Raw genomic sequence first — 17,342 nt, 5'->3', positions numbered from 1 at the left:
GAGACTGACCTGTTAAACACGGGAAAATTAAACATGACTAAATTACAGCACTGGGAATAGGAGCCAGATGGGATGCAGAGTAGAAATTCAGACATAAAAAAAGCAAGATTTGGAGCTACTTTCCCCTCCACTAAGATAAATTATTGCTTTAAAATGTTATGGACCCCCGTTTTTCAGTACTATAGCTGGAATGATAATGAATTACTAAAGGAAAAAAAATTTACAGGGTCCCAAAATCAAAAACCCAATATTCAGCAATAAAGGAGACAAGTGGTCACGTAGCTCATCTACTCGCAAGGGCCAGAGATTGATCACTCTCACACTTATGGAGATGGAAATTATTTGGTACCAGTGTCTGTTTTGATCTGAACCTGCCAGGGCATGAGTGCCATTACAACTCAAGTGGGTTGTCTTTTAATGGAGAGATCAAGGACGTGGGCTGAGGTGACCATTGCCTCAAGGGAAAAACCTGCTTTTTTGATAAGAACCTTTGAAAGCCCCAGAGTATGCTTTATAATTCCAAAAGAATGCCCAACATACAAAGGTCTACACCAAGGAGGGAAGTTGAGATGATGTTTTTGGAACCAGCAATGTATATGCAATTAACAAACAACTAAGTCATGTAGTAAAAGACAGATAGTAGGAAAACATGGAACCGAGGCTTACAGTGCATCTAGAAGAATCCTTACACTTAAAAAAATTACAATACACTCAAATTCATTTGTTCAGCTAATCCATATACAACAGAAGGCACTGTTATCCATAGGGATCCACCAATTCTGCACAGCAAAAACCTGAGAAGTGCAACTCAACTAGATTCAACCTAGCCCCTCCCAGTCATTCAGTTTCCTTGAGGGCAGATGTTTTCTTTTCAGTCCATCAAATTATAAAAACACCACAAGAATTTGACCCTTACAGTAGCTGGCTAGAAAGAGCAGGCTGGTGGGGAAACCACACTGCTGTCTCCCAGGGGAAACCCTCGGGAACATCAGATTACCCTCCCCCACACACTCAGAAGTTATGACTGTTTTATAATAAAATGTAATGATGAAGCCATTCCCAGAGTCCTTTGCAATTTCTCCTTCAGTTGCCTCCAGGAGCATTTCCACCAAAGTTAAATGCTGTGATCAGTCCTTTGTTGTCAAACGTGTAGCCACTTTGTTGTTCTATCGTCTTAGTCTCTAGAATTCACAGAAGGGAAAGAAAAGGGGTATGAAAGTAGAGAGCAATTGCGTCTGATCTACATAGTCCTGTGCGGAAGAGGAAGCTTGTGGAACAAACTCTATTGACCAAGATTTCAATCTCAGATCTGCCATGGCAGTGATAAATTGCAGTAGATTAGATTTTCTTTTTTTAAAGTAACATTCCACACCCCTCTCTAGGACAGAAGTTGAAAGATTAATTTATTATGAAATAATTGTACATGACATTGCACTGCATGCTCCTCAGTTTAATGAACTTACTTCCATCAATGCAGGCCCCTTTTTAAATGTTCAAATGCTTATATTTACTGTGAAAAGTAATTTTAGTGGTAAAAAAATTAAACAGCTGTAAAACACACTGATCTATAACAGTCTTGATCAAATGAATGGCTGTCAGCCAGGTAATACCTTAATTTACTCTTTATGTGAAAAATCCATCTGAAAATCTAGCTCAGTCCCTATTTAAACAACTATATCTGCCAGATAGGAGTCAACAAATTAGAGGCAATGCTAATCTCTAGGTGAGATTCATCTCAGTGCAGAGACAGCATAAGGCCCTACGCACTGCTTATGCTCCTCAAACCTCCTCTAAGACCCAGGTCAAGTAGTGCACAGAGACTCACGTTGGCCCACTGCACCCTATATAATTGTTACAGGGGCATATTCTGTTCCAGAGTCCCTACAACACATGACAGCCCCAGAGAAATGACTGACCTGCAGCACTTCGCCGGTGTTCTGCTAATGTGTAAATTTCCTGTAATTGTTTCTTCTGATCATCGCTCAGTGGTGCTGTCAGTGAGTGGTACCAGACTGCATCCCGGATCTGAACCGCTGTCAAAACAAAGAGCGGATGCAAAGTGATTATCAGCCTGTGTTTTAAGACTATTTCAGAAGGACAAGATGAGAAAGACACAGAGAGAAAGAAGATCTGGGTTTGTGGTTAAAAAACACAGACCTCACCCCGCAACACTGGTTTAGCACCTCTGTCAGCTTCTCAGAACACAGATGAAGTTGGCCTATTTCCAAAAGAGACTGGGGTTTGAGAAGCTTAAAATTAAGCATGTGCTTAAGAGCTTTCTGGAAACAGGGACTTAATAATGTTTCAAAGTGTGCCCAATATTCACAGCCATGTTCAATTTCACAGTCAAAATGCATCCATTATGCTGAAAATTAGACTCATTTCAAAAGTTAAAAATAAAAACTATACTTGTTAAACCTTCTGGACAGGAGAAATATGCTTTTTCCTTTAGGGTTTTGACAATTTAGAAAATGATAAATACTTCTATCTGAGCACTCAAAAGACACTGAAGTAATGTAGGCCCTATAATTTAGGTTTTGTTTGAAAAATTGCAATAGAGATAGTATGAACAGAAATGATTTCAGGACCTTTTCAGTTAGAACACTTGTTCAGCTTTAGATGTATCCTTGAGTGTGTGCTAGCCAAAGATTTCACGGTTATGTCAGAACAGGAGAATCAGAAAGTGAAACTCATTAGTAGAAAGGGGGAAAATTTTCAAAAATCCAAACGGAGGTAAATCAGCATAAATGGTGAAGCAAACATACAAAAAAGATCTTAGGTTATTTTTCAGTTTCAATAGTGCAAGAGGTTACTAATACCAGAGATAAGGATTTTAAACAATTATTAACATAAGTGCCTCTGAACTATCATATTAAAGAATTATGCATACAGGCATGTACGTACTTAACAGTGCTTGTGTAAAAAACTGATATTCATCTACACCATCTTCAAGGTCAAGAGGAGTGCTAAATCCTTCTAGAGCAGTTTCTTCCAATGCATCTTCATCCCAGTCATCATCGTCGTCATCCTCATCTTCATCTTCTCCTCCACCACCACCTCCTCCATGATTCTCTTGCATTGCCTGACCCACTTCATTTGTCTCCTCTTCATCACTTGGGATCTCTTCTGCAAATGTATCAACATTTTTCTTTTTAAAATCATCATATGGTTTCAGTAATTAAAAATATTAAGGGACAGAACATGTATATGTACATTTTTGGCCAGAAAAGGGACCACATTTTAAAAACAAACAAACTTGAAGATGTGAAAAAGGAAGTCATCAAAATATTTCATACATTTTAGAACACAGTTATGCTCTGTTTCTAATAACACCTTGGAAGTGTGAAACTGAAATTTGTTCTCACATGTACCCGATTAGTTTGTGAGTAAAAGACTGCTGTAGGAGCAAAACAGCAACTTTTCTCTTTAAATTACCGTATATACTCGTTCAATAAGCTGAAATTTTTTAGTAAAAAAGGGAAGCACCAGAGATGGGGGTCGGCTTATGAACAGGTATAGAGAGGGAGAGGTGGGATACAGCCCCTCCCCCCAACATAGGGAGCAAGGAGAGGCAGCACAGCCAGCAGAGCCAGAAGGGAAGAGGTGGGGCCAGAGTCTCTCTGCTTCTGCCCATGTTGCTCTCTCCCCAGTCTCCAAAGCAGCTACAGCTCCGGGGCTGGCAGGCTGCAGCCGTGCCGCTCGGCCCCGCCCCCCAGAGCAGGCTGTGGCCAGGCCGCTGAAGCATGCTGCGGCCGTGCCACCTGGCCCAGCCCGCTGGAACATGCTGCGGCCGCGCTGCCCAGTCTGGCCCACTGGAGCAGGCTGCGGCCGCGCTGCCCAGCCTGCCGGAGCAGCTCCAGCCAGGTCAGAGACGGATAAGGTGGGAAGGGATGGGATGGGGAGAGTGTGGGGGTCCCAGGCTAAGGGTGGGGTCATGTGGGGGGTGGTCACAGGGGTTACTCCCCTGACTCCCAGCTTCTCCCCCCAAAAACATTTCCCCACCAGTTGCTGTCCCGGCCTGTCAGGGTAAGCAGCTGGCGCACCGGGACACTTTGTTTACTTAGGTTTACCTCTGTGCCTGCGGACGCTCGAGGTAAACAAACCATCTCAGCCCACCAGCGGCTTATCCTGATGGCCCGGGAGCCAAAGTTTGCTGACCCCTGAATTATAGGGTTGGCTTATGAACGGGTTATAAAAAAATTCCATTTTTACTTATCCATCTTGCGGGGATCGGCTTATAAATGAACCAGCTTATGATCGAGTATATACGGTAATATAAATGGCCTGTCATTTTGCTTTTTAATAAAATACAGCAAATAAAGACTTACTTGGACTTTACAAACAGGTACCATATACAGTTAAAAGATTTTTGTCAAATTTATTGCCTACCAACCTTTAGAGAGCTCTCTTAACTGCACACACTTAAAACAACTTCCCTTGATAGTTTTACCCAGCTTTGTATTTATGAAACAGCAATCATATCCTGAACCAAAAACCCGAAATGTAAGTTCCAAACATTGCTATTTCTGACTTAAGCAAGGTCTCAAGTTACTATGCCAAAATATCTAAGAAATATTTCAAGAATATAACGGGGGCTAAAAACAGCATTTCAAGTTTTTCTTTTGTCAGCTGGATAAAATGAGTGGAATTGGTTATATCTGCTATGGGCTTATGGACAGCAATCTGGAATGGGTGGGACTGGAGTTTTAGGCAAATCACAGTGCAGAGATCTGAGCAGCACATGGCTACTGAAATGATTGCGTAGCTACTGTATCACATTCTTATGCTCAATAAGTAGAGGCAACTCAATTTAATTACAATTATGTCTGAAATTTGCAACTCTTAAAAGCATTTCATTTGTACCCATCTTAAGCATTAGAGCCTACAATGGTTTTATCTCAGACTGCAAATTAGACATACTGCAAATTAGATATATCCAGACAATAAAATAATCTGTCATTAATGCTGTGTAATATACACTCTCCAGTGCAGAAACTTCTCTGGATTTTTTTTCCTTTTTGCCTGATAGATTGAGAGGAGGCCTCTCTGCCACAGGAATCATGATCATCTCAAGTCCTGCTTTGTAAACCTGTCCTGAAGGCTCTTTGTGCCAGGGTGGATTGACTTAAACCAAAACAATTTACATCACCGAGTCTGATCATGATTTAAAGCAGTAAGCAGGAAACTTTATATAAATAAATGATTTTAATCTCGTTTTGCATTTGTTTATTTTCCTAAAGAAAGACTGATTCTCATTGACTGGCAAGCCATTAAAACATGTGGATTTGGAACAAAATATAGCCTTTCCACTAAATTTGGTACATTTTGCTAACCAGGAGCATATACTATCTATACACAGTTATTTAAGCAATTATATAGATTAATTTACATTCATTCACATTCTTAATTTTTATATTTTATGATGTTAGAAAATAGTCAATGATGCATTTCTTATTTACTAGAGGATTTTCTTTTTTACTCAAAATTTGTGTCAATCTCTAGTAAGATTGGAACTTGGAATTCAATTAAAAGTGCAGAAAAAGAGCACTTTAAAGTTGTTTTATTAAACAAAACTACCTTAAATATGCTGGATACAACAGAATGAAGTTAATTAAAACATGGTTTTCCATTTAAAATGGATTTATCAAACAAAGGAAGCATTATCTGTAGTTAGTGAATTAAACTGATTGTTTCCGCCCTTCAAGTTTTTAGAACTAGTAGATCTCATCTTCTCACGCCTAGTTTTTATTCATAGATTAGCAGAGGAAAACAAGCTTTTCTGCTTTTTTCAACTCACGATTGGTTTCTTAACTTTGAATGAACTAATCATTGAACTGAACCAGTTGATTAAACCAGTGCTTCTCAAAGCTGGTCCGCCGCTTGTTCGGGGAAAGCTCCAGGCAGTCCGGGCCGGTTTGTTTACCTGCTGTGTCCGCAGGTTCGGCCGACTGCGGCTCCCACTGGCCGCGGTTCGCTGCTCCAGGCCAATGGGGGCGGCGGGAAGCGGCGCGGGCTGAGAGATGTGCTGGCTGCCCTTCCCGCAGCCCCCATTGGCCTGGAGCGGCGAACCGCAGCCAGTGGGAGCCGTGATTGGCCGAACCTGCAGACGCGGCAGGTAAACAAACCGGCCCGGACCGCCGGGGCTTTCCCTGAACAAGCGGCGGCCCGACTTTGAGAAGCACTGGATTAAACTGAAAAGAAGAAAATATTTTCTGCTCCTGCAGAAGAAGCTACTGCTGTCAAAAGCTGGTTTAGCACTTCAACAAACTCTGGTTCCAGATGCCGAGCCAATGACTTCACTAGTTCAGTGGTTTGACTTTCCTTACAACTTAAAATTAATTGTAAATAAATTTTCATTTAAAAATAAACCTATGTTATTTAAATCAAAAACTCCCCTTTAAATTAAAATATCAGTTTTTTTCAAAAAGTCATTTTTGAATCCACCTTTCTTTTTGCCACCCTCCATCTGGGAGAAGACGACGTGCCAGGGATCCCTTCCAAGCCCATTATCATTGCTTTTTAAATTAACTGAAGAGGTAGCTATTGGGGACATTTTTTTTCCAGGGACCAAGAATGCTGCCTCCACAGCACTGCCAAATTTCTGCAGGCCTATTAGTCAGGAGTCTCCTGCATGCTGCTTTACAGAGCACATTTGTGATCGGGCAGCATGGATTTGCAGCTTTTATTATTTTTAAAACAAAACTGCCCTTGCAGGAAGAGTGACATAGATGCACCCCAAAAGGGCTTTAGCATTAATTTTAAGAGGAATGACCAATTCACAAGAGGATCTTTCCAAGCATCCAATAAACCAGACCAATTCAGCAGACTGGCTGACGAGTCTTAAAATGAACTATAATTTCAAACACATTTAAAATTAAATCCAGAATGTGGAAATGGGAGATTTTACCATTATCTTCTGCATCGTGTTTTTCGTCTTTAGCCTGGTCTTCATGGTCCGTAAATTCTCGCGTAGCACACACTTGTTTTAATCCCAGAAACAGGAGCAGGATTGAAGGAACAATCTGCGCAGCCACAGCATCTACTGCAGGAGGTCGGTTTTGCAATTCCATTAGGATGCTCAGTCCTATTATACACATCTTTCTGTCATGAAGTCTAAAACAATACCAATATGTTACATGAGAAACAGGTCCCTTTGTATAGATTACAGAGGACACAGGAGTAGAGTTACAGTACTAAGCAATGGCTCCTAAATATATTCTTCCGCTAGGTTTTTAAATGCAAAATTCCCAATAGCAAGTACTGCATGTAATAACTGATTGCTCACCTATCGCACACTGGCTAACTTCCTAGAGCTGTTGATTAGGATTCTCAGATACAAAGAAATGTAATGCTAAATAAACATGGTTAATGGTGTAATTTATCTGATTTTCAGTAAAGCGTTGGACGCAGTACATCACTAAACTGGACTGGAAAATCTATTTGAATTGGTTTAAATAGGAGTACTGTCATATGGATTGAAAACTGGTAAAAAAGGACCATAAGCAAAGAGCAATGACAAACAGTAATATACTGAATTGGGGGGGGGGGGGGGGTGATCTGATGGAGTGCCACAGGGGCTGGTTTTATTTAAACCAGGGGTTCTCAAACTGTGGGTCAGGACCCCGAAGTGGGTCATGACCCCCTTTAAATGCGGTCGCCAGGACTGGCTTAGACTTGCTGAGGCCTGGGGCTGAAGCCCAAGCCCCACTGCCCAGGGCCGAAGCCAAAGGCCAAGGGCTTCAGCCCTGGGTTGCAGGACTCAGGTTGCAGGCCCTCTTCCTGGGGCTGAAGCCCTTAAGCTTCAGCTTTGGCCCCCTTGCCCAGGGTGGTGGGGCTCAGGCTTTGGCCCCCCCACCCAGGGCAGTGGGACTTGGGCAGGCTCAGGCTTCGGTCCCCCCCTCCAGAGGTCACAAAGTAATTTTTGTCATCAGAAGGGGGTTGCAGTGCAATGAAGTTTGAGAACCCCTGATTTAAACAGGTCAAATTGTACATTAAATTTGTAGATTAAATTTAATTGAGAGACGTTGCAAATATCAATGAGATGAAAGAAATAATTCAAAGGCATCCAGAATAATGGACCAGGAGATTTAATCAGGAAAAATGCAAACTAACACACCCAGGGAAAAGTAATCCAAAGATATTCTATGGGAGGGAGTTGGCTGTAAAGTGGCAGCTGAAAGATCCCTAATATTGACCGTATGCAGGAAATTAGATAAGAGCTTATAACGCAATCACTTTTTTTAAAAAGCGCTTTTGGGCTGCATAAGCAAAAGCATCACAACCGCCATCAGAACAGGGGTAAATCCTTATCTACTGTCTGACACTCTTTAGACTGCACTTAGAATACTGGGTAGTACTAGAAACACCGTTCAGCTGTGTTTCTGACTATACGGCATTTCACTATTAAAGAAACTCTTAAAATTCTCAGTTACTGACAGCTTTTGTGCAAACTCCAAATAGGACAAGAAATATCCTACAGGAAAGATAATTTCCCCTGAGCTACCATAAAATATGTACTGCCAACCTGGTTGGCAGGTTCTCATTCCCTTGCTCCTCCATGCAACATAGCAGTCCTATCCAGTTTCCTGGATCCATTCCAAAATGTTACTGCTAACAAGACTGTAACGGGGTGGGAAACAGGAAAGGATAAAAGGGGTAGAAATCCCTTTTTAGTTGTCTGATCATAAGATGTTTTCAACTGGTAACAAACCGGTCATTTTCCATAGTCTCAACATGGTTAGGTTTCTCATATGGTGTGGCCTTGCAAGTTATGGCATCTAACAAAACAAAGGCTCTTGGGAGACACTTTTATTGCAGAGTTAGTATTTTTTAGAACTAGAAGGATGGCTCAATGCATGTAGAGACTTGGAAAACTAACAGGATGCACATTTAAAACAATATTGTAATAGCAAGGTCTGCAATAAAACTTACAGGGAGCCCCCCAGTTTTAACCATTAAAAAAACTCCTACAATTTCATTCCTAGTCAAAGGCCACACATACCATGGTATTAAGTCACAGTGGGCATTGTGATGATTCAAGGAATCTGCACAATTTATAAATTCTCTGTATGTATCTTTACCAAGCTGCAAACTCCATTCTGAATATGCATGTTTTGCTCTCTCTATTGTTCACTACCTCCATGTTGGACCTAAATTCCAACAGGAGTAGTGGCAAAAGCTTAATAAGAGGGCCACTGACTTAAAGTGCTCTCCCGCTGAAGTTAAATAGTTCTCAACAACAGACTGGCTCCCAGCCAGGAGAACAGTTTATCACGGGACAGGACACCCAACAGTGAAGTCACTTGTAAGTATCTATGATCATCCTCCTGATGCAGGAGTCATCTGACAGAGGGACTGGAAGGTTTTGAAAGACAGAAGCTGATCTTTTGGCTCTTTTTGGCAATTTTCACCAGCTTAAGATGAGGGAAACTGCTGCAGGAGCTGGATGAGCCAAGGGGAGAAGAACCTTGCCTACCTGAATACAGATGGTCCCGCAAAGAAAGGGTGAGCCACAGGGAGGGGAAATTAGTATAGGGTTTATTACTTTTGTGTAGATCTGTGTAATTCTCCTGCTATTAAAGAACAAAGCTGTGTGCAAAATCTGCATGTGTTATGTCTCGCACCTTCCATGTGGCCCTTTGGAGAGTTACCAGAAGATTTACACTTTTGGGTGGAGTTCTGGGTAAGGGTGTTACCAAAATTATTTAGCTAATATTATACATCTTTAATAGAATCCATACTTATGCTAAAGTGAACCACTTTTCACAGCACTCTCTATCCTGAAATATAGGATCCTTAATGATCTGGAGGATGGCGTCGACTGCACCCTCAGCAAGTTTGCAGATGACACTAAACTGGGAGGAGTGGTAGATACGCTGGAGGGTAGGGATAAGATACAGAGGGGCCTAGACAAATTAGAGGATTGGGCCAAAAGACATCTGATGAGGTTCAACAAGGACAAGTGCAGAGTCCTGCACTTAGGATGGAAGAATCCCATGCACTGCTACAGACTAGGGACCGAATGGCTAGGAAGCAGTTCTGCACAAAAGGACCTAGGGGTTACAGTGGACAAGAAGCTGGATAGGAGTCAACAGTGTGCCCTTGTTGCCAAGAAGGCTAACGGCATTTTGGGCTGTATAAGTAGGGGCATTGCCAGCAGATCGAGGGACGTGATCATTCCCCTCTATTCGACATTGGTGAGGCCTCATCTGGACTACTGTGTCCAGTTTTGGGCCCCACACTACAAGGAGGATGTGGAAAAATTGAAAAGAGTCCAGCGGAGGGCAACAAAAATGATTAGGTGGTTGGAGCACATGATTTATGAGGAGAGACTGAGGGAACTGGGATTATTTAGTCTGCAGCAGAGAAGAATGAGGGGGGATTTGATAGCTGCTTTCAACTACCTGAAAGGGAGTTCCAAAGAGGATGGATCTAGACTGTTCTCAGTGGTACTAGATGAGAGAACAAGGAGTAAGGGTCTCAAGTTGCAGTGGGGAAGGTTCAGGTTGGATATTAGGAAAAACTTTTTCACTAGGAGGGTGGTGAAGCACTGGAATGGGTTACCTAGGGACAGGACCGGCTCCAAGGTTTTTGCTGCCCCAAGCGGCGGGAAAAAAAAAAAAAAGCCGAGATCGCAATCGGCGGCACTCCAGCGGCAGCTCCACCACGCCTCTTTCTTCTTTGGCGGGAATTCGGCGGCAGATGTTTCCCTCCGAGAGGGACCCGCCACCGAATTGCCGCAGAACAGCCCGACATGCCGCCCCTTCCCCTTGGCCGCCCCAAGCACCTGCTTGCTGGGCTGGTGCCTGGAGCCGGTCCTGCCTAGGGAGGTGGTGGAATCTCCTTCCTTAGAGGTTTTTAAGGTCAGGCTTGACAAAGCCCTGGCTGGGATGATTTAGTTGGGGATTGGTCCTGCTTTGAGCAGGGGGTTGGACTAGATGACCTCCTGAGGTCCCTTCCAACCCTGATATTCTATGATTCTACGATAGTAAAAAGTGTGTGTAAACTTTTGTTTTTGGAGCACACATTGAAAGTAGTATTTTGCCGAAGTTTCTGACAATAATAAGCAACTGATATAATTGTTGCTAGAAACTAGGCACAAATTTCCAACAACCTTGGATAGCAAGTGCATGGCAATGGAAATATTAGGGTAAGAATGACACAAACTACTTTTTGGGAGTTTGCACTGATGGTAACAACCTAAGGTATATATACTATTTAGCAGCAAGTTATATTTCTGGAGCAGTCCATGCTGCTGGTTGTATCCCCAGATCAATGGAAGGGTTTAACCAAGTGGTTCTCAAACTTTTGTACTGGTGACCCCTTTCACATAGCAAGCCTCTGAGTGCAACCCCCCTCATAAATAAAAAATACTTATTAATATATTTAACACCATTATAAATGCTGGAGGCAAAGCGGGGTTTGAGGTGGAGGCTGACAGCTCGCGACCCCCCATGTAATAACCTCGCGACCCCCTGAGGGGTCCCCGACCCCCAGTTTGAGAACCCCTGGTTTAACCCGTATCTTTCTGTATTTGTGCTGACTGATCTCTAACACTCATGGATTGATAAATTTGGTTCACTGTGATTACTTGACATCTTATTAAGAAACCCCAAACCTTTAAGTAACAGTGTATTTAAGCTACCAGAGGAATCTGAGCAGTCAGCACTGAGCCCAGGGGCAAGGCCTTTGAACTGTGGGTTCCAGATCTCAGGAATGGGCACTAGACAAAGGGTCTGGGCCCCAAGACTGGGGCAGTGACTGAGCTCTGTTCAGACACCAGAGGCTTAGAACATCCAGGGATCCAGAGGCTCCCCTTAGAGCAGTCTGGCGACTGGCACACAGGGGTGCCCAACCAGATCTGAGACAGGCATCAAGCAAACCAAGTGGTTACAAAGATGTAATAAATAAGAGCTTACACAGGAATGGGGATTTTTAGGAATTGTATTAGGCCTCTTAGTATGTTAGTCCCAATTGGGCTTAGCAAAGCAGCTCTGTTTTCTGAGTGATGCACAATAGCAATAAGCTACTTAAAAAGAGCAAGCACAGCCTTCTGGCTACAATAGTCCATCCAAGGGAAAGTAAAGTCAACCAGCATATCAAGCTGAGTGTTTTGCCTGCATGGTGTTTGCCATCTCCCTCATTTATTGCCTTGAGAAATGGATGAACGGCAACCAGGCATTAAGGATATCCTCTCTTTCTCTAACTTTTAGGATTTCTCTCTCTCTCTCTCTCTCTCACACACACACACACACACACACACACAAAACAGGAAGGCAGGCTAGGACTGAAATCAGGGGGGTGATAGAATTCAGGAATCCCATTTCCAGTTTTGCAACCAGGGGAAAAAAATGTAATTGCTCAGTGCCTCAGTTTACCCATCACTAATATAGGCTTACCACTACCAGTTACGCACACCATAGTGTTGTAAGGCTTGATATTTGTAAAGCCCCTTGATATTATTAGATTAAAGGTGTTGTATATGTGCAAAGCACAAATGTACAAGGAGATCACCAAGATGAATTTTGTAAGACCAGAGAGAAAAAAACATTAATTTTGATCCTTGCACACCTGTCTCCTGCAGCTCCTTTCTATGATAGCAGCCTCTTATAGCCCCCAAATCCATACACGTAGCTTGACACTGGGAGTCTTGAAATTTCTTCAAGTCCCTACAGTGCAATGAACTAATTTTACTATACGTGCACCAGAACAGTGAATGTCATGTGGTTACTACATCTTATAATATGTGTCAATGCTTTACAGTCATGTAATGCCAACTCCAAAATGGAACACAGCAAAAATTCAAGAAGCCATAGTAATTAGTGCCTCCACTTCCTAGTAAATTCCCCTTCTTGGACAATAAAGGAGACTAGAGGACTCAAGAATAAATCCATTTTAAATGGTAATACTTAGGAGCTAACCCAAATAGTTTCACAAATATAGAATAATTATTTTCCTATGTTTTCAAGCATTTAAATGAGCAGTTGCAAGAACGAATGTGTGCTCTTGACATATATTGTGGTGTTAGAGGTCCCAGAAGGATAGTTGAAACTCGGGCACCAGGCCAATTTTAGTGAATTTGAGACAAAGGAAGAACTGCTTCTTCTGCCTGTCAGCCACAGATGAATAGCAGAACTAGCAATCATCTTATTCAAAGTTCAGCAGTCTGTTATGCTGAGTCTGTATCAAGTATCAAGAAGACTTAACAAACCAAATAGGATATTTTTTGTAGTGGGGAAGGATGCTTCAGCATCCATCTGGTCTCACCCCACCATAGGCCCAGACTGAAGCAACCCTTCCACCTGCATGAGGCGGCCTGGACACAATTCCCTGAGGTGTTCGCTAGTGTTGATCCTGAGTCAGTTGGTCAGCAATGTAAAACACTCTTCCACCAGACATGCACTTTCCTTGCTACCTGAACAGCACTCTCAGCCTGGAGTGCTAAGGATCCAGACTGTTCCCCAAATGGAAGCACAGCATACTACCATAAGGCAAGTCTATTTTTAACATGTGGTGTGCAGTCTTCATAATCTGCAAGCCCTTCTGTAGCCCACAAACGCTTGTTTCAGTAATAGACAGAAGGAGCTAAAGGATCTTTTCTACTTTAAATTGAATCCTAGGAAATTCAAAGGGAAACCAGCAAGACTTTCTTATACTGATTAGCTGCCTCTTTCGTGTTAAGAATCAATTTTCTTTCAGTCACATCAATGCATTTCCTTTCGGAGTTGCAGATAATTAGCCATTTCCTTTAGGTTACAGAGTTTGGACCAGCCTGAATTTCCTACATCAGATCTTCTGCTTAAATAAATACAAATCATCAGTTTTTAAAAGATTATGAGTGAAATCCTGGCTCTTTTGAAGTCAAATGATTCCTATTCATCAACTAAACCTTCCTATTCAGCTTTTAGAGAATTCAACTATTGATTTCTCACATGTTCAAACCAAAATTAAGTTTTCCTTTTCATTTTAGTTTCTGTAGAAGAATCTTTACTAGGAACAGTAAACACTGAGCATGCAAAATATGGCTCATTCAAATTTCAGGCCATCGAGGAAAAGATGGCAAATAACACACGTACACAGGGTTTTACAGGTCTCTTCATCACCCTCACTCTAATTCAATCTTAAATAACTACACAATACATATTTCAGTCTACATGAAACAATCCAAACAAAGCACATTATATACGTACAAATATGCACCCACAAATGTGCAATATCCAGGGGATAAACTCTATTTATGCTTCATCTATACAGGGCAGTCTAATCCAGCTCAACACCCCCCCCCACGGATTAGTTCTAGCACTCCAAGTCGCTGAGCAGCTCCAAAGAGTCACCATATTTTTAACTAAACCTAAAAGAACAGTTACTTTCTTTACAATAATACACCAAGTCCAAAGCCGAACAGCTTCCTGACAGAGCGGAGATGACTTGCTCCGCCCTCTGTGATGTTGTCTGTCAGCACTTGGACTGCAGATCCCTGAAGAGAGGAAAGGAACGCTCTGCATACCAGGCAGATGGCTCTGAGTTCTAGAACAGTTACGTACAGACGAGTTTCTTGCTGAGACCACATGCCCAGAGTCTGTAAGTGCTCTAAATGAGCTGCTCATCCCTGAGCGGAGTCTTGGTTGGCAGAAGGGAGGAGAAGGGTACTCCCTTAAACACCTGTAATGTGTCTTTCCTCCAGTTTAATGGGGACACAACTTCTTGTGGGATTGTCTCCTGCATGGCCATGTGATGTTTGCTTGGCAAATACACTGATTTTAACCATCCTTGCATGAAGCATAGTTGAAGTCTAGTAAACTACATCATGTAGGCATAGAAAGTCATATGACTCAGAAGCATGAGCCATGCTCTTTCTAATGTCTTTGAATAAGCCTGCAGGTGGTTGACAAGGTCCACTGTGGTCTGGAATCTTTCTTACGGGAGATAAGCCTTCGATGACTTGGAATCTAACATGGCTAATAGGAGCACTCAGGGATGAAGCCTATTAGAGCCTTTTTCCTCCAGTTCTAAGGAGGCTCCCATTGAATGCTCTAGGAGGAGGAGTTTAAGGCTCATTTGCCTTCTGAATTCTTTTTAAAAAGGAATGATAAAATTAAACGTCTGTTGAACTACACATGTCCTCAAGGCAAAAGAGGCATTTCATTTGACCATCTTTCAGTGGAATTAGAGCATCACAAGGAGGGGCAAGTTTTGAACCCCACAGACTTTGCTTCAGCCACAGAAGCTAGATCCAGTACCGGGGAAGTCCCTAACAAGTCATGCTTTAGGGGTTTTTAAGCCAACAGGCATAAAAATAATCAGAAAAACTAACAATTATGCTAACTATACATACAAAACAGATTTAAGTTGTATAGAGCACAATAAAAGGAGACATAGCACGAGTTGTTTGAAGGAACAGAGGGATGGTTGGAACTGCTCTGCCCCTTATGTCCTTGGTTAAGGAAGGGGAGCGAGAGCATCCAGGGTGCTGGTGTTGCCTCAATGGACATTGCTGGCCAGAAGAACCCAATCTCCCTCCTGCATCCAGGACATGTGCAAACCAGAAATGGGATCCATGTGGACAATTACATGAAGAAGAGACATATTCATCTTTTCTCTTGAAGTACGGAATTCACTCTCCATCCCTCCCCTTGGTATTCAAGGCTTCAGACCAGCGACAGGCTTCAGCTCCAATGCCTTGTAATCCAGCACAGCAAGAAACTGGAGCTTTATACCATTGGACAGAGGAGATTCTCAACTTTCCAAACCAACATACAGAAGTGTATGGCCATGTACATGTTATAAGAAATGTATATGAATTCCTTAATATGAGATTGCCAACATCATCACAAAATAGCCTCCCTACTTTTCAATCACCAATTCAAGTAACCTTTGTAAGTGACACACTTCACATTTCTTTCAAGCTATGTTACTTTCCCCAACCAATCCTTACTAAACCATTACCTAACAGACAATACTAGGATGAGATTTTCCATTGGGCACCTGTCTATAGCCAAATTATACTGCAGCAACTGGCCTCTCTGCCACATTGCTATGCTGGCAGTGTTGGTCCAATTGGCAGAATGTGCACACAGGACCTGGAAGTTCACCAAAACCTCTGAGAAATGTTGGGTTTCCCTGCTTTGCTGCAGCCTACAAACTGTTCCCCTTCCTGTTCCCCTTCCCAACTGTGTACTTTAAGTAATACATTTTAAAAAGTAAAGAAGAGTAAGAGAGAGATAAACCTATCTACTCTACGCATGTGGCATATGCCTTTCAAGCATCCGGCATGTCAGGAGACATTACCTTTCAGTTGTTTTCTGGTTATGCCCCACCTGCCTCTACCAAAGTAACCCAAGTGCAATATGCATTGTGTTAATTAAAATTGTGTTTGTGTTGTTTGTCCCAACACACCCTGCACCAGCTCAACCACTGCAGCCAATAATGTACACGTTCTCTGGCTGAAGCTGATAGCAGTGCTAAAGGGTTTCAGATAGGAGGGAGGGTCAAAGCAATGCAAGGACCTTGGGGAAAAACTACAAGTAAAAGGAGGAAGAATGGGTGTGGGATCCTAGAGGACACCCCCAAAACTAAGTATTTTTTCCAGACTACATATGGTACTAAGACTTTACTACAGTGTTGTAACGAATTGGCTTGGAAAGCTAGTTACATCTCCAATCTTGGATCAGAATGACTTTCACGGTGAGATGCTGCCCAACATTTAGCCAATAACTGCCTAAGAAAAACAATCAGCTCCACACAAACCACTGCTTCAACAAACTTTAGAAAAAACATTATCTTTCAAAAATATTATGTGCTAAATGTCCTGAATGAAGGGCGCAAGGCATTCAGCATGTAATGGATGTTAGACTTCTTTGCCTTTTGGGGTCACAAATGATTGCAGATACCTACATCTCGCTGAGATGCCCCAGTATGCACTATGTTGGCAATGTCAGCCGTGAAGCCCCTTTTGATTCATGCAGCCAGCCTCTCTTTCTGGGGGGTGGGGGGAGCATGACTAGCAGGGCCGGCTCTAGGCACCAGCAAAACAAGCTGGTGCTTGGGGCGGCACATTTTTAGGGGCGGCATGGCCGGCGCCAGAATGCCGCCCCTAAAAATGTGCCCCGGCCGCCCTAGCTCACCTCCGCTGCTGCTGCCGCTCGCGCGCCGCTGCTCCCCCTCCCTCCCAGGCTCTCAAACCTTGAGAGCCTGGGAGGGAGGGGGAGACTCTGAGTGGCCACGGCGCGGGCGCCGCTTCTCCCCCTCCCTCCCTCCTAGGCTTGAGAGCCTGGGGGGAGGAGGCAGGGCTGGGGATTTGGGGAAGGGGCGGAGTTGAGGCGGGGCCGGGGGTGGGGTAATTA

General features: G+C 42.9%; 1 protein-coding gene across 1 annotated transcript in view; it reads right to left on the bottom strand.

Moving 5' to 3' along the window:
* Nucleotides 1-560: 560 nt before the first annotated feature.
* IPO8 (importin 8) overlaps nucleotides 561-17,342 on the bottom strand; it is a 72,166-nt gene continuing 55,384 nt past the window's right edge. The window contains exons 22-25 of the mRNA XM_026657491.2: nucleotides 6,908-7,113; nucleotides 2,905-3,126; nucleotides 1,917-2,033; nucleotides 561-1,181 (exon numbers count right to left, since the gene is read on the bottom strand). Of these exons, the coding sequence (XP_026513276.1) occupies nucleotides 1,084-1,181; nucleotides 1,917-2,033; nucleotides 2,905-3,126; nucleotides 6,908-7,113 (643 nt within the window). The 3' untranslated portion in view covers nucleotides 561-1,083. The remainder of the gene's footprint in view (nucleotides 1,182-1,916; nucleotides 2,034-2,904; nucleotides 3,127-6,907; nucleotides 7,114-17,342) is intronic.

Source organism: Terrapene carolina, unplaced genomic scaffold (genome assembly GCF_002925995.2).
Source record: "Terrapene carolina triunguis isolate 2854851 unplaced genomic scaffold, T_m_triunguis-2.0 Scaffold247, whole genome shotgun sequence".
NCBI classification, from domain to species: Eukaryota; Metazoa; Chordata; order Testudines; family Emydidae; genus Terrapene; species Terrapene triunguis.
The sequence above is the reverse complement of the archived record's forward strand: the minus strand, read 5'-3'. Positions and strand labels throughout refer to the sequence as shown.